The sequence below is a fragment of the Periplaneta americana genome, chromosome 3 (assembly GCF_040183065.1).
Source record: "Periplaneta americana isolate PAMFEO1 chromosome 3, P.americana_PAMFEO1_priV1, whole genome shotgun sequence".
In the NCBI taxonomy this organism is placed as follows: Eukaryota; Metazoa; Arthropoda; class Insecta; order Blattodea; family Blattidae; genus Periplaneta; species Periplaneta americana.
This window is the reverse complement of record NC_091119.1, coordinates 192,371,749-192,399,498: the sequence shown is the minus strand read 5'-3', so window position 1 is coordinate 192,399,498 and position 27,750 is coordinate 192,371,749. Positions and strand designations below refer to the sequence as shown.

At 35.8% G+C, this 27,750-nt stretch overlaps 2 protein-coding genes and 1 non-coding gene across 5 annotated transcripts in view; 1 reads left to right on the top strand and 2 right to left on the bottom strand.

Annotated features, from left to right (window-relative positions):
• LOC138696922 (peptidylprolyl isomerase domain and WD repeat-containing protein 1) overlaps nucleotides 1-7,392 on the bottom strand; it is a 37,988-nt gene extending 30,596 nt beyond the window's left edge. Inside the window, exons 1-3 of one of the 3 annotated variants that reach the window (XM_069822413.1) lie at nucleotides 7,192-7,392; nucleotides 6,289-6,414; nucleotides 4,125-4,227 (exon numbers count right to left, since the gene is read on the bottom strand). In XM_069822413.1, the coding sequence (XP_069678514.1) occupies nucleotides 4,125-4,227; nucleotides 6,289-6,403 (218 nt within the window). In that variant the 5' untranslated portion in view covers nucleotides 6,404-6,414; nucleotides 7,192-7,392. Of the gene's footprint in view, nucleotides 1-4,124; nucleotides 4,228-6,001; nucleotides 6,009-6,288; nucleotides 6,415-7,191 lie in introns of those variants that run through there. The other 2 variants (XM_069822415.1, XM_069822416.1) reach the window with 2 other exon arrangements.
• Nucleotides 3,068-3,139, bottom strand: TRNAF-GAA (transfer RNA phenylalanine (anticodon GAA)). The gene has a single exon. It is a non-coding gene; the product is annotated as a tRNA-Phe (tRNA).
• Nucleotides 7,393-9,627: 2,235 nt separating the features above from the next.
• Nucleotides 9,628-20,767, top strand: LOC138696921 (coiled-coil domain-containing protein 124). The gene is made up of 5 exons (XM_069822412.1): nucleotides 9,628-9,765; nucleotides 10,208-10,375; nucleotides 16,578-16,712; nucleotides 16,858-17,003; nucleotides 20,430-20,767. Exons 2-5 carry the CDS (start codon nucleotides 10,217-10,219, stop codon nucleotides 20,620-20,622), a joined length of 633 nt encoding a protein of 210 aa, XP_069678513.1. The 5' UTR covers nucleotides 9,628-9,765; nucleotides 10,208-10,216; the 3' UTR covers nucleotides 20,623-20,767.
• The last annotated feature ends 6,983 nt before the right edge of the window (nucleotides 20,768-27,750 follow it).

The window sequence follows — 27,750 nt, the reverse complement described above, 5'->3', positions numbered from 1 at the left end:
AAAATAACGTTTATCTTTCGTAATTTATTATGTCCTAGAGTTGTACAAGGTGCGGCAAAGGAATCGGACGGTTTTAGAAGACCGTTTACTGAGCAACATGAGGGGTTATGTATATCGATCGACCGTCGTTTGTTAGCATTTTTGATGCCATTTTGTGTATTCATGGAAGTATGGAGCTCGGAGCATCGTACTTTCGTTATCGAGATATTTTTCAAGAATGGTGATTCAGTTGTGAAAACCCAGCGTGCCTTTCGTCTCCAATGTAATTTGGCTGTCACGGAGCCATTCCTTCTCGCAATACCATATTGAGATGGGTACAAAACTTTCGATTATCAACATCAGCTTGCAGGAATCTTTCAATCTTTCAAAATTCAATAAACCAATTAAAACTAAAATATCATTTATGTATATAATAATTATTACTCCATTATATTACTGCATAATATTTTGCATTTATTTTACAATTGTATTATTTAATATTTTTCATTTCATTTTATTATATGTACTTTCTAGTTAACCGAATCTTCTATGTTTTACCTGATATAATTTCATTGTATTTCTTGTATTATTATTGTGATATCCATCACTTTCTTTTGCTTACATATATTTGATATAATATCATTGTATTTCTTATATTATTCTTTCTTATATTATTATTTTGATATTCATTACTTTACTTTTGCTTACATATATTTGATTATTTAAATTAAAAAAAGGTAAAAGGTAAAGGTATCTCCGTAAGATGCCATGAAGGCGTTTGGGGAGCATGGAGGTAGAGCCTCATGCTTTCCATGATGAGGTCGACACCATGCTCTGACCGCCTTTTACCCCCGGGAAAGACCCAGTACTCAATTTTATAGGAGGCTGAGTGAACCTCAGGGCCATTCTGAAAGTTTGGCAACGAGAAAAAATCCTGTCACCACCTGGGATCGAACCCCGGACCTTCCAGTCCGTAGCCAGCTGCTCTATCAACTGGCCACCCCTATTTAAATTAAACAATTCAATAATTATTTTAGTGTAGGATTAAACTTGTAATATGTTGTTGTTGTTGTTTTCTAATGCCAGGCGTTTGACAATAAAGTCATTTGACCTCTTGCACTCCAATATTTTTCAAAGATATTATCATGGCCAGCCACTGAAGCACAGATTTTGAGGTGTTCCGAATCCATTTCTTGGTTTGAGTTGCACAATGGGCAGTTAGGGGACTGATATATTCCAATTCTATGCAGGTGTTTGGCCAAACAATCATAGCCTGTTGCCAATCTAAATGCAGCTACAGACGATTTTCGTGGTAAATCGGGAATTAACTGTGGATTTTGATGCAGAGAGTTCCATTTTTTCCCTTGAGATTGTGTTATCAAATTTTGTTTGTTGAAGTCTAAGTATGTAGATTTAATAAATCTTTTCACAGAGTAATACGTAGATTTACTTGTAAACTTGTAATATTACTTTTTCATTATTCGATGTAAATTGCACTCCCGGCCACAAGCTTTTGCTTCATTGGGAGTGCGAACCAAAAGTGTACCATTATTATGATCATTCAAATAAATTATTATTAATAATATTATTATGAAAAACCAAGGTGTTAGACAAGGGTGCGGTCTTTCCCCTCTGTTGTTTATTATATATATGAACCATATTTTATACATTTGGAGGCAAAGTCATCATGCTGGAATTCAAATTAATCGAAACACAGTTCTCGATACACTAATGTTTGCTGACGATCAGGTTATTATCGCTAAATCAGAGGATGCTTTACAAAGAGCCATTTATAATTTGCAAATAATCGCCTCTGATTTCAATATGGAAATCTCAAAAGAGAAAACAAAAGTCATGGCATTTTCGGGAGAGAACCCAATTCCAAGTAAGTTCATGATAAATAATACTTTAATTGAACGTGTTAACTCATTTAACTATTTAGGTTATAACCTCTCTTACATCACTGATGAAGATATGTCAAACAAAATATCTAAATTTATAAAAATCATTGGCGTCATTAACACCGTCTTCAAATCCTCCCATGTTCAGAAACATACAAGGCTAAAGATATATAAAACACTAGCTCGACCAGTCCTCACCTACGGTAGCGAGGCATGGACAATCAGAAAAGCTGATGAGCAAAGGCTGACGACAGCTGAAATGAGGTTCATGAGACGAACAGCGGGATGCTCTTTGCTGGAACACCGTAAAAATGTGGACATATTGCAGGAACTCAAAATGGATCCTATAGTTAATTTTGTTCAACAATATCGACTTCAGTGGAAAAAACATGTCGACAGGATGGATCGCACTAGATGGCCTAAACAGATTCTTACTTATGTACCAAGAGGAAAGAGGAAATTGGGAAGACCACGAAAGCGCTGGCATGAGACCGTAACAGATCCTGTAGGGTCTAATACGTGATGGATATGATGATGATGATGATGATGATGATAAAAAAAAAGAAGAAACCACCAGGACATGTTCAAAGTGTACAAACGCCAGATAACATTGAAAATTCAATAACAGTTCTGCACCGCATGTTTCCAGGGCACATCATTTCTCGGCATGGAGATATTCCCTGGCCTCCCCATTCGCCTGACCTTACGTCTGCGATTACTTTCTGTGGGGTTACCTGAAGTCCAAAGTGTATGTAAACAGACCCCAAACAACTGATGACCTGAATCTAAATGTATGTCAACAAAATGGCATACATAGCCAGTTTTTTGGCAGTAATATATTTGTTCTAATAGACATAACTACCGAGTTACTTCCATTTCAAAATCGTCCGATTCCTCTGCCGCACCTTGTACAATATCTTGTTCCTAACACAGCTGGCTTAGCATGATGTTACCTTAACAATTCAGTTTTGTTTATTCAGATGTTTAACAGCTTTTAAGTAGAATTTCACAAGTGAATCATTTGTAGTTCAAAGAGATTTTCAACTCTAAATTAATTGTATGAAAATTCTGAGAAATGGAGAAAAATGATATATATTATTTTAATGTACCGAAGTATGTATGATATTTCCATGCAGATATTCTGCGTCATCATACGATGAAAGAGTAATGGAACGGAGAAAAGCTCTCTCCGGCGCCGGGATTTGAACTCGGGTTTTCAGCTCTTCATGCTGATGCTTTATCCACTAAGCCACACCGGATACCACCCCGGCGTTGGACAGAATCGTCTCAGATTAAGCTCCAACTCTTTCATCGTATGATGACGCAGAAAATCTGCATGGAAATATCATATGTACTTCGGTACATTAAAATAATATATATGATATGCGTAAATCACTTCGTGATTTAAGATGGCGCTTATTCCGTCGGATCCCGGCCAACTAGTCACTCATAATGAGTGCACCTCAGCACATGTGCGGACTTCGGTCCTAAGTTCATAGACATCTATGACGTAGTGCAGAGGGCAGCCACTAGAGGGAACCCAAGAGTTGGAGCTTAATCTGAGACGATTCTGTCTGACGCCGGGGTAGTATCCGGTGTGGATTAGTGGATAAAGCATCAGCATGTAGAGCTGAAAACCCAGGTTCAAATCCCGGCGCCGGAGAGAATTTTTCTCCGTTCCATTACTCTTTCATTGAGAAAAATTATGCTTAATTCACATCAGAGTTTTGGTGCTGGGATTTGATACAGAAAAATACATGACAAAATACAAAAGGTGAGGGATGACCAGACAGTACGTACACAAAAAAATGTTTAACTGTATGAATGATTCAATTATGAGCACCGTGGAAACATTTACACTAACATAAATCTGGAAATGGATGTGCTATTGTTTACAGATGACAAGATATTCTACATAATTAGGGAATGATTTACAATGCTTTGTTTATGGGCTCCAACTTCTGACAGAGAAATAGAATATGAAAGTTTCGGCATTTAAGTGAGATTTGACACTGATCTGTGCCAATCTCGCTCGAGCAATTCCGCCTGCCCGCACCTCTCTGCCGCCAGCACTTTCACAGCAAATTTTAACCCTTTTTTTTCGTATACGATATGTATGACTCAACTACAACCCAAGGATGTGAATATATTTGTACCTTAACATGGTACCGGTAATGCTATAGTAAAGAATTACCAAACATACATAGGCTATAATTAGAATATAAAATAATAACTTCAACGTACTTTGTAACAACAATGTGTGTGACAACATCCCGATGCATGTAACTTCTCTCGTATGATTCCGCACTTGGCAAGTTGTCCAAATAAAGCTGTTCATGTTTCAAGACTGCAACAGACATATCACAAGTATTAACAATGCAGCTGTTGTAACCCAGGGTATAACTACTCTGTAGCACTTTCCCTATTGGTCTATGATCTATGATCATCTTAGGAAATATATGAGAATATTGTAACATGTTATGAAAGCTGAAATCAGTTACATGAATATATAAAGGTACGGTCACACGTTGCTACTTTTGCAGCGATGCAGTACAAAAAACTGCGCAACTCTCGTACTGCGATGTGTGAACAATAGTGCATCCCGAAAAGTAGCGGCTGCCAAACCTGCTGCTCGCTACTTTTTCATGCTGCCAGCAGCTTAAAAGTAGCGACGTGTGAACAGGGTTCTCAGGGTTGCAGCCGCAGTATATTTGATATCGGTTTTGTTGAAACTTTTGCTGTGGTTGCGACCACCCATATATGAAAAAGATACTTTTATTGTTTGGATGTACTTTAATGTTAGATGTGATGAAAATAAATTATTTGTAACAGTTATTAAATGCACAACACAGTCTGAGCATATTTGCTGATGATACAATTAACTTTTTTTAATTTTCTGTAGCATAGTTTCAAACAGGAGGGTTGCCAACATTGATTACGTGAATATGCTGTTGGTTATCATTTAAGTATATAGGTGTTTTTAAAAGTTTTATAGTAAAAATAATGCCAATTTCTGAATACTAGTTAGGACAGAAAAGCAAATAATAAATAAGTAAACTTTCGCATGAGTTTCTTAATAATGCAAACATAACCACAAAATGTATATTGAGAAGTCAACACAGAGATGGAAATCTGCAGCATGACTGCGGCTGCAAAAGTAGTGCCTTGTGTGTGAACAGATTCGCAACTTCCAGTTGCAACTTTTGCAACACTCGGGTTGCGCAGCACGAAAAATAGCGTGCAGTGCGCTACTTTTGGCTTACATGTGAACACAACACGCAACTTTTCCAGCTGCAGTACAAAAGTTGTGCAGCAAAAGTAGTGATGTGTGACCGTACCATAAGCCATCCATCACAACCCAACTCATTGGGTGCTGAAATACAAGATAAGTCAAAAGTACAGTAACTACACCAATTTGGAGAACAGTAAATATGTTTCAAGTCAAAATGTAGTATCAGCAGATATCGATAATTAACCACAATATGCTGCTTTTCTACTAACAATGCGATATGTGTAAAAATGTGGGTTTGACTTTAAGAAATTACAATATAATTTTTTTTTATCGTTTCTTCCTTTTATCTTCTTTCCCTTCATTCTCCTTTACTTTTTCTCTCTTGCTTTCTTTATCAATTATATTGTATTTCATGTTGATTTATCTTACGTGCAGCCGCCAGGATTCGATCCAAGAACTTTTGGATTTATAGTCAGACACTTTACCACTACGCTACGAAGCGAGTTAGAGGGTTCTTCTTAAAATATTTCACTTATTGTTATTTGTTGTTTATAAATACACATCAATACATGACGCCAGGTTAAAGGCCACTTTCTGAAACTAAGGTGAGTAGAAATTGCTTCGTGTTAGTTATGTCTCAGTCCAATTCGGAATGTAATTTTTGTTTGTTGAGGGGGGCAAAGCCCCCCTAGGTCCCTTCACTAGTGTACAATAAAAAACAGCATTGAAACAAATTAAATAACCAGGGGAAACAAGTGGTATTTCCAGTGAGGTTAAGTTGAAGCAGGCTGAATCTGTGAGAGATAAAACTTAAATTTACAAATCAAATTAATTTATTGAGTTAATAAATAAACTTATGTTGTAAAATAATAAAATTACTACTGTCACATTTTACATTTCTTAATCCACTGATGAAAGCTACCATTTAAATATTCTCTATTAATGCAATTCATGAACATTACAAGATCAGGTATTTAAGGAATTTGTGAAGGATGTTAAGTCGTGTATATCCAGTGTAGGGAGTCATCGTTAAAAACGAAGGAATACACCCCACACTCTTAGGAAAGCGTGTCTGTGAACTCAAGACAGCGAACAGTATAAGGTGAGTACAAAACCGGCATATGACACAACGGCATATTATAGTTAATTACCCAGATACCCTCTGAATATACTTACTTTTACGTTTCTTTTGTTTAGCTGCTTCTGAAGGCATAGGACCAATCCATCCATCTGAAGAATTCTCACTGCTATCATCACTGCTTTCATATGATCGTTTGGCACCCTCAGACATTACGGAAAACACTGAAATTATTAGTACATAAATGCGGGAACATAATACAATGAACTACACACTACGCTACAATACATAATATACATGTTGATTTTGGGTGAATGTAGAGTATCCAACGCCCACTGAACGAATATTTCACTTTTATCACTGCCAATGTTACGCTATAATCGTATATGCAAGGTAGGCTATAACAAAAACCTAAACTAACCAAACCTAACCTGTCAAAGAAGCAACAAGTTATACTAAATATGTGTAAAATTGGCCTATGTCTCTATAGTGGGCGGGACATAAGTAACATTGATCAAACAATTTAAGACCATATTAACTAGGATAACTCAGAACCATAAAAAAATTGAGTTACAATGTTAGTACTTGGGAGGGTCGAATATCTACTAATGGACAAAAGAATGAAACCGCATGCTAACGGAGACAGTCAGAGGTATCACCATGGTGAAATGTAAAAAAAGAAAAGAAACAAACCTGAAGTAACATACCAATAAGAAAACCAAAAATGACCTAAACAAACCACGTACAAAAAAAAAAAAAAAAAAAAACGAGCAAAACACCAACAGTAAAACTTGCGAGATTCTAAACACACCAAACTGCGGTTTGCACAGTGACGCAAAAGTGATGGATATTTGACATATAACAACAGAATACCGTCCTGTAAATACATCAGTCACACTATTTAATGAGAATCATAATAAAATGAATGCTACTACTTAACTAATTCCGTGAAAAAGTCAATAAGTCACAAAATATCAACCACTAAGGATAAGCTAGCTAACCTTGTATTTGTACGTGATTTCCAAATGTTTCTTTTCAAAGTTAGCTAGACGAATTTTAGTGTAGACAAAGAACGAGACAAAGCACACCACTGAGCCTAATCAATTTCTTCATTTTTTACACATTTCGTAAAAAAAAAAAAATATCACTTTTCCTATAATCACAACATTCGAACGAATCTATTATCCAGGCACATAATTCACAGAGCAGACAACCTTTCGCAAATTAACTGCTTTCGTTTCGAAATGAAATTTCCCACCTTCAAACTAAATCGAAGACTGCCATATCTTCGATATATCGCAAGATCATCATCTTTCTGACTTCGAATTTTCTGATCGTGTAAGGAAACTTTCTATAACAAAATAATGAACAAACTTATCGCAAGTTCTCTATAGGTGATACTTATTAGGACGGGTAAAAGATTGATAGGAAAAGATGTTGAAGGAAATGGTGATGTAGATTAATAAATAATAATCAGGAAATGATCGCCCGAATGAGCATTGAGCTTTTACTTTTTACTATATTCAGTTAATGAGTCTGTAATGACCACTGCCTGCTGGATCACATCTTATGGGTCAACGAGTTAGATATTAGCTCGTTGTTATGGGTGCTTACGCAGCCGATCCGGTTATGGCATATTGTTATGTGATATCTACAGAGTGCGAATCAAGATTTCTGATGAGGGATAGAGAATAATAATAATAATAATAATAATAATAATAATAATAATAATAATAATAGCCTAATGTGTCCCTTGAAGGGCAAAGGCCTCCTGCTAGAGGGTAGCTCTGTTTCACTAACGCGGTGAGCTACTCCGCGTTAGGTTGTGTCTAGTCTTTCTTTGGTTGGAGTTGATTTCGCTGTCACTTCGATTAATTTGATTTCACTAACACTTTGAGATAGAGAATACTATACATAAAATTATTATTATCCTCATTCAATAATGCTCAACGCTTGGTCGCACTGAGTTGGTTGTTTCGCATCTTGATCATAATAATTATTATTAAATCCGTGAACAGGCTTAAGATAAGATGTGTAATTCCTAAGTTATTGATTGTTGTCAACTTGCCGGTGATGATAATACAGAAATATTATTTTCATTGTTTACTTTGTACTTAATAAAGTACATACACTCGTATTAAAACAATTATATTTTGTGAGGAGGATAGAAGTTATCCCTGGCAGGGATGTTAGTATGAATTTACATTATGACAGGGGGATAAATTTCCAACAGGGAGGGTCTCGCTATCACCAATCTCATCGACGCTAAATAACTTAGTAGTTGATACAGCGACGTTAAATAACCAACTCCCTGTTAATTCGCACCCTGGATATCTAGGCCGCGGAACTTCATGGAATTGCATGTTTTTATTGATTTGCCATATTGAAAAAGTAAAAGTGGATCTTTGCCGATCATTGTTTTTACGTTCGAATGAAGCCAACCTTATTTTGCATAATTGCATATTTAGAGAGTTTTCCCTTTTAAATGCATATGTATATTATTTTGCATATTTAAATGCATATATTAACATATTTCCTTGCTCTGCCCTGTTTCTTGTGTGATTTAAAAATTTCCCTGTGATAAAAGTAAAAATAATTTCCAAGACAAAAATTATGTGACAAATAAAACCAATAATTTAGTTAATTAATGTTAAGAACATGAAATTGCTGACAACATGTCGTTTTTAACCATTTTATTGCTATGCTTACTATATAAATGATTTTATTTGCTCGTTGTCATTTATTAGAAATACGAATAGTTGAATATCTTCCACTGAATTTTCTTCCCTCCTTTTCTAAATGTCATCTAGACTGACTTCTCTAGGTTGATTGTCAGGTTGTTCTTCTTCACCCATTTTTCAAGTTTTGTTAGCTTTGCTTACAACTCTTCTCTGTTTGGAGATCCCAGTACCCATGTCGTCAGCGTAGATGATGAGCTTTGTATCCGTCGTTAACAAGATATTTGTGATGTCTGCTTTGACGATGTTAAGTAGCAAGGAGCTCACAGGGTCACTCTGTAAGACCTCGTTTGTTTGTTCACTGATGTCCGATGTTTCGACGTTGTCATCAATTTGTGCGCCGAGAAAATAGTTCTGTCACATCACATAAAAAAATATGTATGTGATCGGGGAAAATACAGTAGTAACTCCAGTATTAAAAAAAAAAAAAAAAAGAGGAAGAAATATCCCTACTATATGGTCAATGCACTGCAAAACAGAGTCGCCAACTTTACTATTTTGTAGCTAGAGCTAGCTTTCTAAGATATTTATTTAGCTGTTGCAATTTCTGTACCTTACTAAAAACAGAATGTATAAATATATTTTCCGATTTAATTGAAATATTAAAATTTAACTGTTTAGCATAATGAGCGTAGATGTTCAGCTACATTAAAAATTTTGGTTGGCTGTTTTTTCATTGACAATAATGGTCACATTGCTGCAGACTGGTTATTTCGAAGGCTGGTGGAAAGGCTAAAGAATATCAGTGGATACTAATTTTTTTTTACTGCGAAAATCGTTGATGTCGCTGTATAAGTGCTAATGAACTTTTAAATTTTATTATATAGAGTCTGGCAGGTTGGTCAGGTGTCACATATGTTTGTAAATATGCAAATGTAATACAGATTTTAATGTAGTGGTTGCAACCTAACCTCAACATTTTAATTCGTGTTCGGTTTTGCACATTACATATGTTTCCAGTGTCATACAGAGGACGCTTTTGATAATATAATATAATCAGTTTGAGTAGATTAATTTAGTTCAGTTTTATTTTTTAATTAATTATTTGTATCAATGTACTTGTCAAAATTAAAGTAAAGACTTTATGTTCACTAAAGATATATTAGTCAAAATTTTTATTCATTACCTTGTTAGACAGATACCGATGTCGAGTAAATAATGTATACAATTATTACATTTTTTTCTCTTTCATCGAACGATCAGCTTTTATGTAGTAGGTATAGGCTATTAAATTATGAGCTTTAATTTAACAAAGACTTGTATTGCTTTTCTTTCGAAGGTTTATGCCATGCCTAAGAAATTTGTAGGAGAGAATAGTAAAGCTGCAGCTGCTCGTGCACGCAAGTCAGCTGCCAAAGAACTTGAAAATGCTAAGAAACAACAGCAACTTGAAGACGAATACTGGAAAGATGACGATAAACATGTGGCTAGGAAACAGCAGAGGAAAGTATGTTTTCTTTTCAGTTTAGTAGCACAATTCTACAACCAATGTATTATATACTCTATTCTAATTTTAATAGACTTTAGGAGAATACATCATTATAATATGTACACATACGATGAAAATATCACTATGGGCTAACAAAACTCTAATACAAAAAAAAAAGTTTTTTTAAATATATTTTTAAATTTTGCACATCACATAATAGTAGTGCTGAAAGCAACTTATCTCTAAAGAAAATTCATAAGAGCAAAAGCTGGACGTTGATGATGATAATTTAGTCCATGTTGAATCTTTCGTACACTACTTTTAACACTTGATTATAAATAATTGATTAAATGGCAATCTTACTCGTGTTAATTGTGTAAGCATGTGTGGCTTACAGCTGTTTCGGTGCTTCTTCACACCATCCTCAGAGCCTACTAGATCTCGGCGTCATCTCGAACTTCGCTGCCTGTTGTGTGGGTGCGTTCGATTGTTGAAAAGTGTTGAAATGTGGTGTCAAATAGTGTGTGTGTTCTGAAATTGATCATTCCAAACTCGATACAAAGAACACATTAAAACAATAACCAGAGGACACAATACATTCACATATGCCGAACACGTAACTAATGCTAATCACACATACAATAACATAAATACAGACATGGAAATCCTACACATACAACCCAAAAACCAAAAACTCAACACACTAGAACAATATGAAATATACAGACACACTAAAACACACCCTGATCAAATTCTCAACATACAGATCAATTTCAGAACACACACACTATTTGACACCACATTTCAACACTTTTCAACAATCGAACGCACCCACACAACAGACAGCGAAGTTCGAGATGACGCCGAGATCTAGTAGGCTCTGAGGATGGTGTGAAGAAACACCGAAACAGCTGTAAGCCGCACATGCTTACACAATTAACACGAGTAAGATCACCATTTAATCAATTATTGATAATTTAGTAACTACGAAACCTGAATTTAAGTGTGGTGATGCCTCTTGTATAGAATTAGTATCTCTGTTGTTCATTATCAATAAATTTTCATGTTGTAAACAATATTAATTAAATCAATTTACAACCTCATTAGATATCTGTCTTTTCCAAACTATAGGAGATGAATCTGGATATATCCAGAAGAAAAAGAAGAGCTTTCAGAATCTGCTATCAGATTCTATGTAAATGAAATGGTTTTCGAGTTACAGTGACTATATCACTAATAATCTATGTGCGCAATGCCTGCAACCAAGTGAGAGATGTTATGTCGCAGTGTATTTTGTAACACTATGTTAAAATCTTAATTATCTTAGCTACCAAAGACCCATTGTTAGTGAAACCAACTACACTGCAGATAACGAAGTCCAATAAATGTAAGAAATAGTACATGTACACAGTAAATATATTCCAGTAAAACTCATCATAGATATCTTTCTAAATCAGTAATTTATTTTGCTTAATTGAGTTTCTAAGATACATAATGTAATGTATCATTTATTTGTCTTGAAGCACTGTACAGGCGATTGACAAAGTTAAAATAGAAAAAGCAGTACATAATAGCACAGTATATACAGTCGCGAAGCTCAATACGTAGTAAATATGCAAACATTAGATAGTTGCTCACCACTAGGATCGCTAATATCGCCTCATTACAGGCAATGCAAAATAGAACCGTCATAGTCTATTGTTTCTAGCACCCTCAAAACTCAAGCTTCGTGACTGTATATAGTAGACTATGATAATAGCCTACACTGTTAAAAAATAAATTACATATTTTATGTTACATGAATAAAAATTTAAGAATTCATTAATTGAATAAAAAGGATATTTCACCAGCCATTTATATAGGCCTATTCTAGTTTAAAAAGCTTTCTTTAACTATTTTACATTTTCAGATAACTTATAAAATTTAGGTCCTAAATATAAGTAAGCTATAATGGGTCTTTTAATCTAAAATAAGGCAAATTTATATTTGATTTAAACCTGGTATCTATTATAATGGTGTATGTCACATCTTGAATCAATATTTGCTGGAGAATGTTGTTGTTGTTGTTTTCTAATGCCAGGCGTTTGACAATAAAGTCATTTGACCTCTTGCACTCCAATATTTTTCAAAGATATTATTATTAGTATTTATTAGTATTTATTAGTATTTATTTATTTAACCTGGTAGAGATAAGGCCGCCAGGCCTTCTCTGCCCCTCTACCAGGGGATTACAACTATAACATGAACAATAAGATTACAATTAATATTAAATTTACAATTACAATTACAATAAAAATTAAAGTACGACAAGAATATCTGATTAATGAAAGCTAGACATTTTATCATAGAAATTAAAAACAAAGAATATTTTTGAATTTACTAAATTACAAATTAAACCTACAATAACAAAATTCTATAGTGATGAAATTACCGGATATTGAAATATTTTGTGATAGATTAAGAGAACTATTTACAAGAAACCATGTCTGAACGAGTCTCAATTACTGACCAAGTGCCTAGTAAGTTTGCATTTGAATTCAATTTTATTTCGACAGTCCCTGATGCCAGCAGGTAACGAATTCCAGAGTCTTGGCAGGGCTATTGTGAAAGAGGATGAGTATGAGGAGGTTCGATGGGATGGTATTGTTAGTATTCTTTCATGGCGAGAGCGTGTGTTCAGATTGTGGTGGGAAGTCAGCCGCTGAAACACAGATTTTGAGGTGTTCCGAATCCATTTCTTGGTTTCATATTGGAGTGAAAATGGCAAGTTGTAGCCGATTTAAGTGAACACCATATTTTAACATTTTGGTGGCTACTTCATTCACACACAACCCCCAGAATATCTGGAGGACCACACCTGCTGTTGGTCGACGGGTCCATTGGACCTAGGTGGGAGATCTTGTTGATCACCAGCTTTCCCTCCTTAAGCCACTGGAGGACGATTTTAGTGCCATAGCAGGTCAGCATTAGGAACAGAAAAGTAGAAAGAGGAGGAAGGAAAGTGAAATGAACCCCTAGGCCTCGAATGCTCTAATGCTGTCGGGGTCGAAGAAAGTAAGAGTTCAGTCAGAGGACTGGATAGGAAAGGGTAAAGAGGGAATTAGGTATTGGGTAGAGGAAAATTATACCAAATTCAGTCATTAACTCATCAAGCTGACCAGTGCTAATTGATGAGTAGCCCCTCCCTTTAGTTCAGCTCGTAAAATTATGCTTACTAACAGCTGCACCACGGGAAGGTAGGGATGGGACATTGGGTATTTGTCCAGGTTGGTTTCTTAAAGCCTTCAATGGGAATCGCTTCCCCCCCTGTATCCGACAGATACCCTTTTGCAGCTGGAGAATTATATACAAAGACTAAAATATCTAGTATATAAATAATAGTCAAAATACCCTAATCGACAAACCAAGGTCTACATGGCGTTGTATGATGACAGTTTGTGATTATCCTGAGTATTTTCTTTTGCAATAGAAGGATTTCATTAATCTTGCTAATACATCCCCAAAGGAATACCTAATCCGTATCTTATAACATAACCAATTCAAAAATCCTGGCCATGTCGGAATTCGTGGGAATGAGGCTGCAGATGCTGCAGCCAAAGATGGTGCCACGAATGGCACTCTGGTATATTGGCGCGAGAGGTGGCAAGACTTACAAAATTATTTGAAATGTAGAATATGGTGGCAATGGGAAGGAGAATGGTCTGCACAAGAGGAAAACAAATTACGAAGAATAAAGAATACTGTTCGAGTTTGGGATTCGTCCACAAGAGCGTCACGACACGAAGAAGTTTTACTCACCCCGTTGAGGATTGGCCACTGTCATCTGACACACGGCCATCTGCTACGTGGCGAGCTTCAGCCGGAGTGTGATCTATGCCATGTTCCACTTATGGTGGAACATTTTTTATTGCATTGTAGAAAGTATGACCGTGTCCATCGGCAATATGGAATTCGGCCGACTCTTCGTGATGCTCTTGGAAATGATTTTAATTGTACAAATGCAGTCCTGAGATTTTTATCGAGTACTGGACTTGACAGGGTGATTTAGTTTTTGACCCGTTTTAATTATCCTCCGGACCCTTTACATCCGGAGGTTACACTTGTTATTTAGTATATAAGTTTTTTAACAAACTTGACATTCGGACCTTTTACATCCGAGTATTTTAGAAGTACGCCAGATAATTTATTTATGGTAGCATTTGTATTGTTATTTTGTCTCTTTTTAAATACTAGTTAAGGTCTGAGATTTTTATAATGTTTTATGCATCACCCTGTTGAAACTGCACTTGTATACCTCGTTTTAATCGTGACAACGTTTTTTAGTTCTTTAAGCATTCTGATTATTGTATTATGTCTCTGTTCTGTAAAGAATTTTAGATAAGGGCGCAAATAGCCATAGATGCTGACATGCCCTTTTTAAACCCCACTAACTAACCAATTCAAAAAAGGCAAAATATATACTTTTCTCATAAGAAGGAGAAATACAGTCTCTCAAATTTCGTATTAAATGTCTTTGGATCCAATTTGTGTTAGCGAAATTTTATTAGGTAATGTCTTTCCTGGTTTTCTTTGTGCTATGTACTGGTAATACAATCTTGATTCAATGTGTAATTCTCATCTTTAAAAACAAATGCATACATCATGTTACAGTTATAGTAAAAGTTTCTTACCAACAATAATTATTTACAGAAATTGTAAATGTAGGAACTGGGTATAGGTACTAGTATTGGCGCAGTTAGAGACCTCGCATTATGAAAGGAACTAATAATTTTCGATTTAAATGACGTAATATTACAAAAAGGTCCCATGCCGTGGCGTTGTGGTCTAAGGCATCCTGCCTAGGACTCGCGTTATGGAATGCACACTGGTTCGAATCCCCATGGGGGAAGAAATTTTCACATGAAATTCCGGCCAGTGTATGGGACTGGTGCCCACCCAGCATCGTGATGCACTTGGGGAGCTGTGATAGGTAGCGAAAATCCGGTTTCGCAAACCAGCTATAATGGCTGGGGGGATCATCGTGCTAACCACACGATACCTCCATTCTGGTTGGATGATCGTCCACCTCTGCTTTGGCATGTGAACGTGAGGCCAGCAGCCGGCTGGTCGGTCTTGGTCCTTCATGGGTTGTAGCACCATGGAATGTTACAAAAGAAAACTGGGGGGAAAAAAAACATGTGTCAAGAATGGACAAAACAACAAACCTACTAGGGTAGAGATTTGGTTGACCAGAAACGAAGGGATGGTTTTGTTTTCTATTAAGTGACAGAGACCTAAGGGTTTCAACTTAAATTCTGATATATTGTACGCCTATATGACTATTAATAGCCTATCCTTATACTGTACTTCAATTACATCATCCCACGTCATCCTTTCTGCAAATAGTTTCTAGCTAGAAAGACTTGACATAATTATGAAGAGTTCGCGGTAAAAACGATGAATGTCACATTTCTGTTAAGGATTAGATAATGATCTAATTGAGTCCATAACTGCAAGATGTAGTGCTGTTGCTATAGAAAATAAAGAAAAGGGTTACTGTATTCGTGGTGATAATTCTCCTTTTTACCATTTTTCATAAGAACAACATTAAATTTCGCAGTGATCCATTGAATTAGATAATGACATCAACCTTAAGAAAACTGTGACATTCATCGTTTTTCCCGCGAACTTTTCATATCAAAAGTGAAAGAAAAGGTTTTACCATAATTTTAGGCCAGTAAAATGTGCAAATTTGTGTGTTAAAATTGAAGACATGAATTGACAAACATGTCCAAAATTTGAATAATTTCAAGGAAAAATTTTTCTGGAGCCGGGTATCGATCCCGGGACCCTTTGCTAAGCAATTTTTCCTTGAAATTATTTAGTAGCTCAGTCGGTAGAGCATTCGCACACTAAGCGAAGGGTCCTGGGATCAATACCCGGCTCCGGAACAATTTTTCCTTGAAATTATTCAAACCTGCTTTACAGGGAGCTACTACCTGAAAGTCAGATTTGTATGTCCAAAATTTACCAAATTTGACTTTTCACCTATGTTGTGTCTTGCATAGGCTACCGTCCTTTTTTGCTCTCCTGAAAAATGTACTTTAATGGAATTGGGATATATGTCAGTCCAGTTCTTCAATTAGAGAGTGTACCGGACAGATATACGCTAACTTGTAAATGCCACTAATTTCGAGTAAATAGGCCTATTTAAATTTACAAAACATTTCCTATGTTTAAGGAAGAGCAACTCAAGAAGAAGCAGGAGCTCCTTGATAAAAAGGCTGAATCCAAGGCATTGCTTGAGCAAGAGATGAAATCTATTCAGACGGCTGGGAAGCAGCCATTAGCAAAAATTACCCAGGCTCAGATTCAGGTAACCTTCGTCTTGCTAAAGAGAAAGTATTTTTTCGTCAGTACCCTCTTTTATTTTAATTGAATCTTCTCCAGTCAGTGGGAGATGAATTTTGGAAGCCTTGAATGTTGCATAGTTTGAAATTGGATTTTTATCTTGTTTTCAGGCAGAGTCAGAGAAACGAAGACTGTCAACTGTGAAAGTGAAGGAACCTGTGACTCATATAGAGAAGCCACTGGAAGAGAACATCAACAGATTGCAAATTGAAGGAGAGCAAGCGCGGTCTGTGGAACAGGCTATAGCAGTGCTGAGGTACACAAAAACGAATATTTTAACACTAGAAGGACCAACCTGTTATTCTGATTCATATTGATATTTAATTTATTTGTATCTCCTCTGTGTATTGACTCATCAGGTTCGTTCTTCGGGACATTTATTGAATTTACTTTATCACATATGGTTTGCCAACTATTTCATCATGAAGAAAAAACAATTTTTTCAGTACCGATTTTCAGTGTGATTCTGGTTCAACCCAATGGGAAAACATTCATGTCTCATCATTTGAAGAGTTAGAAATTTTTTAATGAAATTCATTGTAAATGATAATTGTAGGCCTAATTAAATGATTATAATGTTTGCTATATAACATACATTTACCAGGAAACAATTGGCATTCATATAGTCCTCTCTGTAGATTGAAAACTCAAAAAAGTTTCATATCCATTGTTCAAGAATTAAAACAGAAAATCAATATCCCGAATTTAAAAGAAAACTTACAAATTAAACCAAACCCTTTAACTCTATTAAATATAGAATATAATCTAAATTTAACAGAAGAAATACTGAAATCAGAAGTAAACACTGAAATACTGAAACAATTGTTTTTAGAGACAATTAATATTAGATACCCTCCACAAAACTGGCTTCATTTATACACAGATGGATCCTTGATCTCCAGAGAACAAGGTGCCGGTGCAGGTGTTACGTGCTGTCTCTTCTCACTTTATAGATCTCTTGAGTATGGAACAACAAGTTTTGATGGAGAAATCATTGCAATAAGTGAATGTCTCAGGAATCTTCTATGCCACATCAATAAATTTAGGAATGCAGTTATATTGTCAGACTCCAAAGCAGCTATTCTATCAATCGTCTCTAAACACACACCTTCATCTCAAACAGCAGAAATAACTAAAATGCTCTCTCAATTAATATCACTCAATAAAAGAATTGTATTCCAATGGTTACCATCCCATTGTGGAATCGTGGGAAACGAGAATGCGGATGCTTTAGCAAAGAAGGGCAGCAATGCTACTTACAGACCTGTTACTAAATCTACGTATTACTCTGTGAAGAGATTTATTAAATCTACATACTTAGGCTTCAACAAACAAAATTTGATAACTCAATCCCAAGGGAAAAAATGGAACTCTCTGCATCAAAATCCACAGTTAATTCCCGATTTACCACAAAAATCATCTGTAGCTGCATTTAGATTGGCAACAGGCCATGATTGTTTGGCCAAACACCTGCATAGAATTGGAATATATCAGTCCCCTAACTGCCCATTATGCAACTCAAACCAAGAAATGGATTCGGAACACCTCAAAATCTGTGCTTCAGTGGCTGGTCATGATAATATCTTTGAAAAATATTGGAGTGCAAGAGGTCAACTGACTTTATTGTCAAACGCCTGGCATTAGAAACCAACAACAACATATAACACACATGTTACTACTAATTATTTTAGTCTTCCCTTCCCATTTTATATAAACCCCTATTTAAGAGGGGGAAAAAAAAGTAATCCCTCAGAGATTCGTTAAAAGGGGTTACACTTCTTTCCTTCCATGTACACCTTTGCTTAGTCTACTACTGACTCCTATGTGCAACTTGCTCATATGAGCACTTAGAGTCATTTCTGATCTAAAGTAATGGCAATATGAGGTAAAAATGGAAAGAGAAGGAAATCATTGTCAAACAGTAAATACATTCAACTATCTGAAAAATCTAAAGAAAAAAAAAGTTATGTATTTTCATCAACATCAATGTCATTTTTTTTTATGGAGGAGGGACCTGAAGGCTTGTACTGTAGTCTGAGGTTTATTGTGCTTACCACTCCCGTTCTGTGGATGATATTTGTTGTAACAGCCGCTCTATTGTATGAATAGAACACGCAATACTGTAAACTTAACCTGGACCATAGTAATAATGACAGTGGCATGTGAATAAATTATGGCAAAATGTGTCTGAGGTCCAATGCCGAAAGTTACCCAGCAATTCTGCTTCAGTTGGTTGAGGGAAAAACTCTGAAAAAATCCCAACCAGGAATTGAACCTGGGCCCACTCATTTTACAGTCAGACATGCTAATCATTACTCCACAGCAGTGAGTAACGTATTTTCATAGTCTTACAATGATTTATTAATATTTTTCAACATTTATTTTAAAATTTGCAAGGTTATTTTAGCTACTTACAGATAATAACATGATTATTGATAATATATAGAAAGGAAAGGGAAAAAAAGAAGTGCTAGAAAAAATCCTACCACTACAAATATCTGAGAATCTGATGGGTTCCAGTTTCTTTGATGACAGTACATTAGGCCCATAACACACTTGCAGAGTTTCCGCCAGCGAGAAATGTGTTGCGAGAAATGTGTTGCGAGAAAATTAAAAAATTGATAACATGGATTCAAATGGACGTCCACACACTGGAAGAGATTCTCGCTCGAGGCAAAAACCTCGCGCGAGTTTCTCGTTGGAATCTGTAGCTCAGCGAATTTTCTTGACACATTTATCAAAGATGTTTGACATTTATACTCTTTATGACGGTTGAATGTAGAAAAAGATATCACAGGTGGCGATGAATTGTATTGTTTTTATTTGAAAATGAGGAAAGATGGCTGATAATTGCAGTCAGAAGCTTATCGAACTTGTACGATGTCACCCGTAGGCCTATTTATATGATACCTACACAGGATGAAAACTATAAAAACACGAAACTTAAAGAAGAAATCAGGAGACAAATATCAGATTATCTGAAAATAAATAGGGCTATATTTTATTTTGATGAAATTTAATAGTAGGCTATTAATTAAACATTTAAAATAATATATCTATGTCTTAACAGTTTACATAATTTTAATGAGAACATAGCAAAGAATCCTCTGTCATATCATGAATAGCAAAAAACTGAGGTCCATTCAATCTGAAATAACGCCTAAATGTATCATCATTGAAATTGAAATCAGTGTCCAAAACTCGCCCTTATTTTCGTAAGATACAATGTTATTTTCAGATATTTCTGGCTTTAATTTTAGGCCTACTGGTACTTCTTCTTTTCATTAACAAAATATGTTCATGTAACTCCATTTCCTCATCATCTGAATACTCAGATTGAACATAGCATTCGTATGTAATTTGTAAAGTACGACAATATATTTACAGGTTATATATTTAAGTACGACAATATATTTAAATACATAACCTATAATATTTCCCCCAACGAGTGATTACTATAATCAGAAAAATGCTTTCTGCATGAAGACAGTGCATAGATGATCATAGCGAGGTGTGATCTGTGATAGCAAGAACTCGCTAAGTGTGTGGAGGCTCTTTGCCTCTTTCTCGCAACACATTTCTCGCTAGCGAAAACTCTTCAAGTGTGTTATGGGCCTTAGCTGAACCTCTCTTCTGTGTTTTGCATTTGAATTAACGTCTTTTTTTTTGTGTCTATTTGCAGTTTGAAGGAACCAGAAGCTGATAAACATCCCGAGAAGAGAATGAAAGCAGCATACACAGCATTTGAAGAAGAGAATATGGCTAGAATAAAGGCTGAAAATCCAACTCTGAGATTGTCACAGCTGAAACAGATTCTCAGGAAGGAATGGATGCGATCCCCCGAGAACCCACTCAACCAGCGAATGGCTTCATAAAAATAACAAGTGTTGAAGGTGGACGATACCACAGCTGCAAAAATGAATTAGACGAGTGTGAAGGAAATAATGTCACTTTCGGAATATTTAATAGGTATCAACTTAAATTTTGTAAACTGATTGTACATCAAGAGACACAAGTTTCACTGTTTTTGTCATAAATTATACTCCCTGACTATTACGTCATTAGCAAAACTGAACTGTATATTATGTTCCTTGATTCCCGTTATCACCTCTTCTTTAATAACAGACTTAAAAAATAAATTTATATATATTTGTGAAATATTTCTTTTAAATATGCAAGCAGTTTATATTTATCAAAGCTATCAATCAATATTGGTCTGATATGCATTAAGTGCTAAGCTCTTTTTTACGAGTTAAAATGGTTGTCGTGATATTAATTTTTCTTGCTAGAAATTATATTTAATTACTCAAGAGTTCATTATGATTTTTTTTTAAATATATGTTGAAATAAACAGTATTAAAATCCAATTTTTGTGTTGTTTTTGTTATTATATGAATAAAATCATGTGTGTAGCTACTATACCAGGGTTGCCAGATTCTCTCATCAGGAATCCAGGAATGTGATGATACTGCATTCCTCCCTTCACGTGACTACACATCCGAATTAATTCAATTTGCAATACAGCTGATTTTATTCGTTTTATGTGTTTTTACTAATTATAACAAAACAACAAGTTTTGATGGAGAAATCACTGCAATAAGTGAAAGTCTCAGGAATCTTCTATGCCCCATCAATAAATTTAAAAATGCAGTTATATTGTCAGACTCCAAAGCAGCTATTCTATCAATAGTCTCTAGACACACACCTTCATCTCAAATAGCAGAAATAAATAAAATGCTCTCTCAACTAATAACACTCAATAAAAGAATTGTATTCCAATGGATACCATACCAGGATGGAATCGTGGGAAACGAGAATGCGGATGCTTTAGCAAAGAAGGGCAGCACTGCTACTTACAGACCTGTTACTAAATCTACGTATTCCTCTGTGAAAAGATTTATTAAATCTACATACTCAGACTTCAACAAACAAAATTTGATAACACAATCTCAAGGGAAAAAATGGAACTCTCTGCATCATAATCCACAGTTAATTCCCAATTTACCACGAAAATCGTCTGTAGCTGCATTTAGATTGGCAACAGGTCATGATTGTTTGGCCAAGCATTTGCATAGAATTGGAATATATCAGCCCCCTAACTGCCCATTGTGCAACTCAAATCAAGAAATGGATTCAGAACACCTCAAAATCTGTGCGTCAGTGGCTAACCATATTGGAGTGCAAGAGGTCAAATGACTTTATTGTCAAATGCCTGGCATTAGAAAACAACAACTAATTATATAGGGCCTGGATCTTCAATTTTGTTACATTTTTGCTAGATTATGAAATTTCCTTTGAATTATTGATAACATCTAGAAAAATAATGTCCCATTACACCCTGATCTATACAGAAAAAAATGCATGATACAGTGTTCTGAAATCAGAAATAAACACTGAAATAATGAAACAATTGTCTTTAGAGACAATTAATATTAGGTACCCTCCACAAAATTGGCTTCATTTATACACCGACAGATCCTTGATCTCCAGAGAACAAGGTGCCAGTGCAGGTGTTACGTGCTGTCTCTTCTCACTTTATAGAACTCTTGGGTATGGAACAACAAGTTTTGATGGAAAAATCACTGCAATAAGTGAAAGTCTCAGGAATCTTCTATGCCACATCAATAAATTTAAAAATGCAGTTATATTGTCAGATTCCAAAGCAGCTATTCTATCAATAGTCTCTAGACACACACCATCTCAAATAGCAGAAATAAATAAAATGCTCTCAACTAATAACACTCAATAAAAGAATTGTATTCCAATGTGGAATCCTGGGAAACGAGAATGCGGATGCTTTAGCAAAGAAGGGTAGCACTGCTACTTACAGACCTGTTACTAAATCTACGTATTCCTCTGTGAAAAGATTTATTAAATCTACATACTCAGACTTCAACAAACAAAATTTGATAACACAATCTCAAGGGAAAAAATGGAACTCTCTGCATCATAATCCACAGTTAATTCTCGATTTACCACGAAAATCGTCTGTAGCTGCATTTAGATTGGCAACAGGCCATGATTGTTTGGCGAAACACCTGCATAGAATTGGAATATATCAGTCCCCTGACTGCCCATTGTGCAACTCAAATCAAGAAATGGATTCAGAACATCTCAAAATCTGTGCTTCAGTGGCTAACCATGACAATATCTTTGAAAAATATTGGAGTGCAAGAGGTCAAATGACTTTATTGTCAAATGCCTGGCATTAGAAAACAACAACAACATGTTCAAATTCTATCAATAATAGAAGAAATGTCAAAAGGAAGTGAAATAGGGAGAGGAATACGTCAAGAATGCCCTTTATCACTATCCTGTTCAACATCTACTTGGAGGATTTAGTAAGGAACTGTTTTCAGAACATGGGAGGAGTGATAGTAGGAAGAAGAAGAATAAAGTGCATAAGATTTGTGATGATATGGCGTTGTGAGCAGAAGAGGAGATGATGCTAAGGGATATGCTACTGGAGCTAAATGATAGCTGTGAGCAGTATGGGATGAAGGTAAATGCCAACAAGATGAAGACCATGGTTATAGGAAGAAAAGTAAAGGAGGTAAACTAGCGAATTCTAAATGAGGCAGTAGAGCAAGTGGACAGCTTCAAATACTTTGGGTGTAACATGAGCTGCTGCCAGGAAGTCAAAAGGAGGATAGCAATTGTCAAGGAAGCTTTTAATAGAAAAAGGAGCATCTTCTGCAGACCTCTGGAAAAAGAACTAAGGAAGATACTAGTGAAGTGCTTTGTGTGGAGTGTAGCATTGTATGGGGCAGAAACATGGACATTACGACGAAGTGAAGAGAAGAGAAGTGAGTAGAAGCATTTGAAATGTGGATATGGAGAAGAATGGAGTGTGTGAAGTGGACAGACAGAATAAGAAATTAAGCTGTGTTGGAAAGAGTGGGTGAAGAAAGAATGATGCTGAAACTGATCAGGAAGAGAAAAAGGAAGTAGTTGGGTAACTGGCTGAGAAGAAACTGCCTTCTGAAGGATGGAAAGAATGGTGAACAAAAGAAAAGTTCGGGGCAAAAGAAGATATCAGATGATAGACAATAGCGTGTGGGACAATATTCGAGATAATATCAAAATTGCAGCTGAGCAGAGCATAGGTTATCATGAAACTAAGAAAAAGAAACCGTGGTTTGATGAAGATTGTTCCATTGCAGTAGATAGAAGGAAACAGGCAAAATTGAAATTCTTACAGGATCCAATTGAGGAGAATAGAGATAATTATTTCAATGAAAGACAGGAAGCAAGTCGTACACTTAGGAATAAAAAGAGAGATTTCTTGAAGGAAAAACTGAATGAGATAGAAACAAATAGTAAGAATAAAAACATTCGAGATTTATATAAGGGTATAAAGGAATTTAAAAATGGATATCAGGCAAGGGTAAATGTGATCAAGGATGAGAAGGGTGACTTGCTTGCAGACTCTCATTCAATCCTTAACAGATGGAAAAACTATTTTGGGCAACTACTAAATATACATAGGCCAAGTAGAAATGATCGGGACGAAATTCAAATACAAACTGCTGAGCCATTTATACCCGAACCCACACTTTCTGAAGTCGAAATTTCGATAGAAAATCTGAAAAAGTACAAGTCTCCAGGTATCGATCAAATTCCAGCAGAATTAATACAAGAGGGTGGAAGCATATTATCTAGCGAAATTTATAAACTTGTACTTGCAATTTGGGAAAAGGAAATTGTACCATAACAATGGAAGGAGTCCATAATCGTACCTAGGGGGACAAGACTAACTGTAGTAACTTTCGAGGAATATCACTTTTGTTGACGTCGTACAAAATTTTGTCGAATATCCTTTTGAGAAGATTAACTCCGTACGTAGATGAAATTATTGGTGATCATCAGTGTGGTTTCAGGCGTAATAGATCGACTATTGATCAGATTTTTTGTATTCAACAGATATTGGAGAAAAAATGGGAATATAAGGGTACAGTACATCAGTTATTCATAGATTTCAAAAAGGCGTATGGCTCGGTTAAGAGAGAAGTTTTATATAATATTCTTATTGAATTTGGTATTCCCAAGAAACTAGTTCGATTAATTAAAATGTGTCTTAGTGAAACTTACAGCAGAGTCCATATAGGCCATTTTCTATCTGATGCTTTTCCAATTCACTGCGGGCTAAAGCAGAGAGATGCACTATCACCTTTACTTTTTAACTTTGCTCTAGAATATGCCATTAGGAAAGTTCAGGATAACAGAGAGGGTTTGGAATTGAACGGGTTACGTCAGCTTCTTGTCTATGCGGATGACGTGAATATGTTAGGAGAAAATCCTCAAACGATTAGGGAACATGCGGAAATTCTACTTGAAGCAAGTAAAGAGATAGGTTTGGAAGTAAATTCCGAAAAGACAAAGTATATGATTATGTCTCGTGACCAGAATATTGTGCGAAATGCAACTATAAAAGTTGGAGATTTATCCTTCGAAGAGGTGGAAAAATTCAAATATCTTGGAGCAACAGTAACAAATATAGATGACACTCGGGAGGAAATTAAACACAGAATAAATATGGGAAATGCCTGTTATTATTCGATTGAGAAGCTTTTGTCATCTAGTCTGCTGTCAAAAAATCTGAAAGTTAGAATTTATAAAACAGTTATATTACCGGTTGTTCTGTATGGCTGTGAAACTTGGACTCTCACTTTGAGAGAGGAACAGAGATTGAGGGTTTTTGAGAATAAGGTTCTTAGGAAAATATTTGGGGCTAAAAGGGATGAAGTTACAGGAGAATGGAGAAAGTTACACAACGCAGAGCTGCACGCATTATATCCTTCACCTGACATAATTAGGAACATTAAATCCAGACGTCTGAGATGGGCAGGGAATGTAGCACGTATGGACGAATCCAGAAATGCATATAGTGTGTTAGTTGGGAGGCCAGAGGGGAAAAGACCTTTGGGTAGGCCGAGACGTAGATGGGAAGCTAATATTAAAATGGATTTGAGGGAGGTGGGATATGATGATAGAGACTGGATTAATCTTGCTCAGGATAGGGACCAATGGGGGGCTTATGTGAGGGCGGTAATGAACCTCTGGGTTCCTTAAAAGCCAGTAAGTAAGTAGGTAAGACAACATTAAGATATATAAATAATCCGTGACTGTAATCCTTGCAGACAACCGCTAACGTTTTTTGCGCCAATAGCACACGACAATTGTTCACAGAAATAGAATATCTTAATAATATATCCTTCACAGATTTAAACAGGGTATCTGAATCAGTTAATGAGAGCTCATAAAAATCACAAAACAAGTCATGAACAGCAAAATTTTGGTCAACAGTACGAAAACAAACAGACATCTGCTCCTGCTCTCTAATTGATATATCAGATGTCTCGTCCAACATTAATGCATATAAATCATATTCTTTTATATGTTGAATCAAAATTGTCTGAAGAGACATGCTTATCGATGTTATAATTTCATTAATTATGTCATGAGACATCCACCTGTAACTAGTCTGATTAAGCCATAGTTTCAGTTCGGGTACATCCTCGGAATGTAATTTCAGAAGATTGACAAAATTAGAAAATTTTTTATATATATTAATGACTTATACAAATAATTTATCAGCATATCAATAACAACCTCATAAAATTACTTACAAAAAACACTCCCAAAAATAATATACACTTATGAAAAAAAAAAAATTAAAAATTATTTGATTAACAATATTTTCACCGTTATAATTACGCATATATAAAAACTAAATATAAACATTTACACAGAGATAAAAAATTTTACAGGAGAAAAAGTTCGTCCAAAGGGCTGGACTCTGGAAGAGTACCCAAAACGCTCATTGCATTTCCGCGTTGAATAGCAATACTTAAGCATTGACGCAAATAAGTAGTGCAACGGCGATCACCAGTAATGGAGATCAAAATTTGGCCTATTTGAGATACCAAAACTTTAGCGTCATGACTCCAAGGACCGAAGGTCTCCACAGCAAATGGGACAAAGATATAATTGTCTAAAAGATAAGCATATTTATTGACTTTCTTCTTCACAGCTAATTCAGCAGCAGATGCTGCGCGTCTGGAGGTATTCGGTAAGTGAGATGGAGCTAGAGTGTCAACGCAAGTGCAGTCCCAAATTAAAGATTTTCCTCTAGACCATGGAATTAAGGTCAGACCATCGGGTCGTTTACCATCTGCACGACTAATACCTGGTGGTTCCAAAAGAGACGGGATGCCACAAGAAGTCAGAAAATTAGAACATGACCACGTAAGGCCAATCCTTGGCAAACCAAGAACAATATTAAAGTAAAAACTAGTGGTTTGTGCAGCAAATACTGCTAACCAGTGGCGGCTCGTGAACTTGTGGATTGGGAGAGCTGCAGTAGATTTTGGTACATACAAATTTCACTTCTTGATACCATTTCTAATAAGTATAGGACAAAAATAAATGCACTACATATCGAAAAACCAAAACTTCCTGACTTAGTTGGGAGATGTCTGTGGCATCATTTGCTAATCACTAAAAAAAAAACTAATACCATCGATTTCAGTCTGAATTTCAGATCAGCAGACACTCAACTTACAATCTACCAGTTCATTCTGAATTGTCTTAGAATCACCTTTCAACAGTGGCATGTTCCAAATGATTTTTGAGAGGCTCGTTTAGATTACTCACGAACTGTAGCAACCCACGAAACACATCAGGGTTCTTCGAATCGTTTTATCATTATGTCCCCTAAGGGGAAGTTCATATTGGCCACAAAATTTGATACAATCAATATTTTTTAAAAATAATTTCACGATTTTTTCTCACTTCTTGATTATGTTTGAGAATGTTTGTTCTGTTCGTTTCACTTAATTACACAGTAGTGTTAGTTTTGCGTAACATAGCCAATGAAACAACATTTTTCAGGTGAGACTGCGAAGATTCGTGCATTTTGCTTTTTAGGGGCAAATGTCCTAAATGTGTCACACCACTCCTAGTCCATGCAGCATCACCACCGAAGAGGAGGCAGGGAAAAC

What these genes read in the sequence shown, in the direction of transcription:
- LOC138696921 (XM_069822412.1), top strand. Translation starts at nt 10,217, where the DNA reads ATGCCTAAGAAATTTGTAGGAGAGAATAGTAAAGCTGCAGCTGCTCGT. An exon ending in TTACCCAGGCTCAGATTCAG is followed by an intron (nt 16,713 to 16,857) that starts GTAACCTTCGTC and finishes TCTTGTTTTCAG; the next exon opens with GCAGAGTCAGAGAAACGAAG. An exon ending in CAGGCTATAGCAGTGCTGAG is followed by an intron (nt 17,004 to 20,429) that starts GTACACAAAAAC and finishes GTCTATTTGCAG; the next exon opens with TTTGAAGGAACCAGAAGCTG.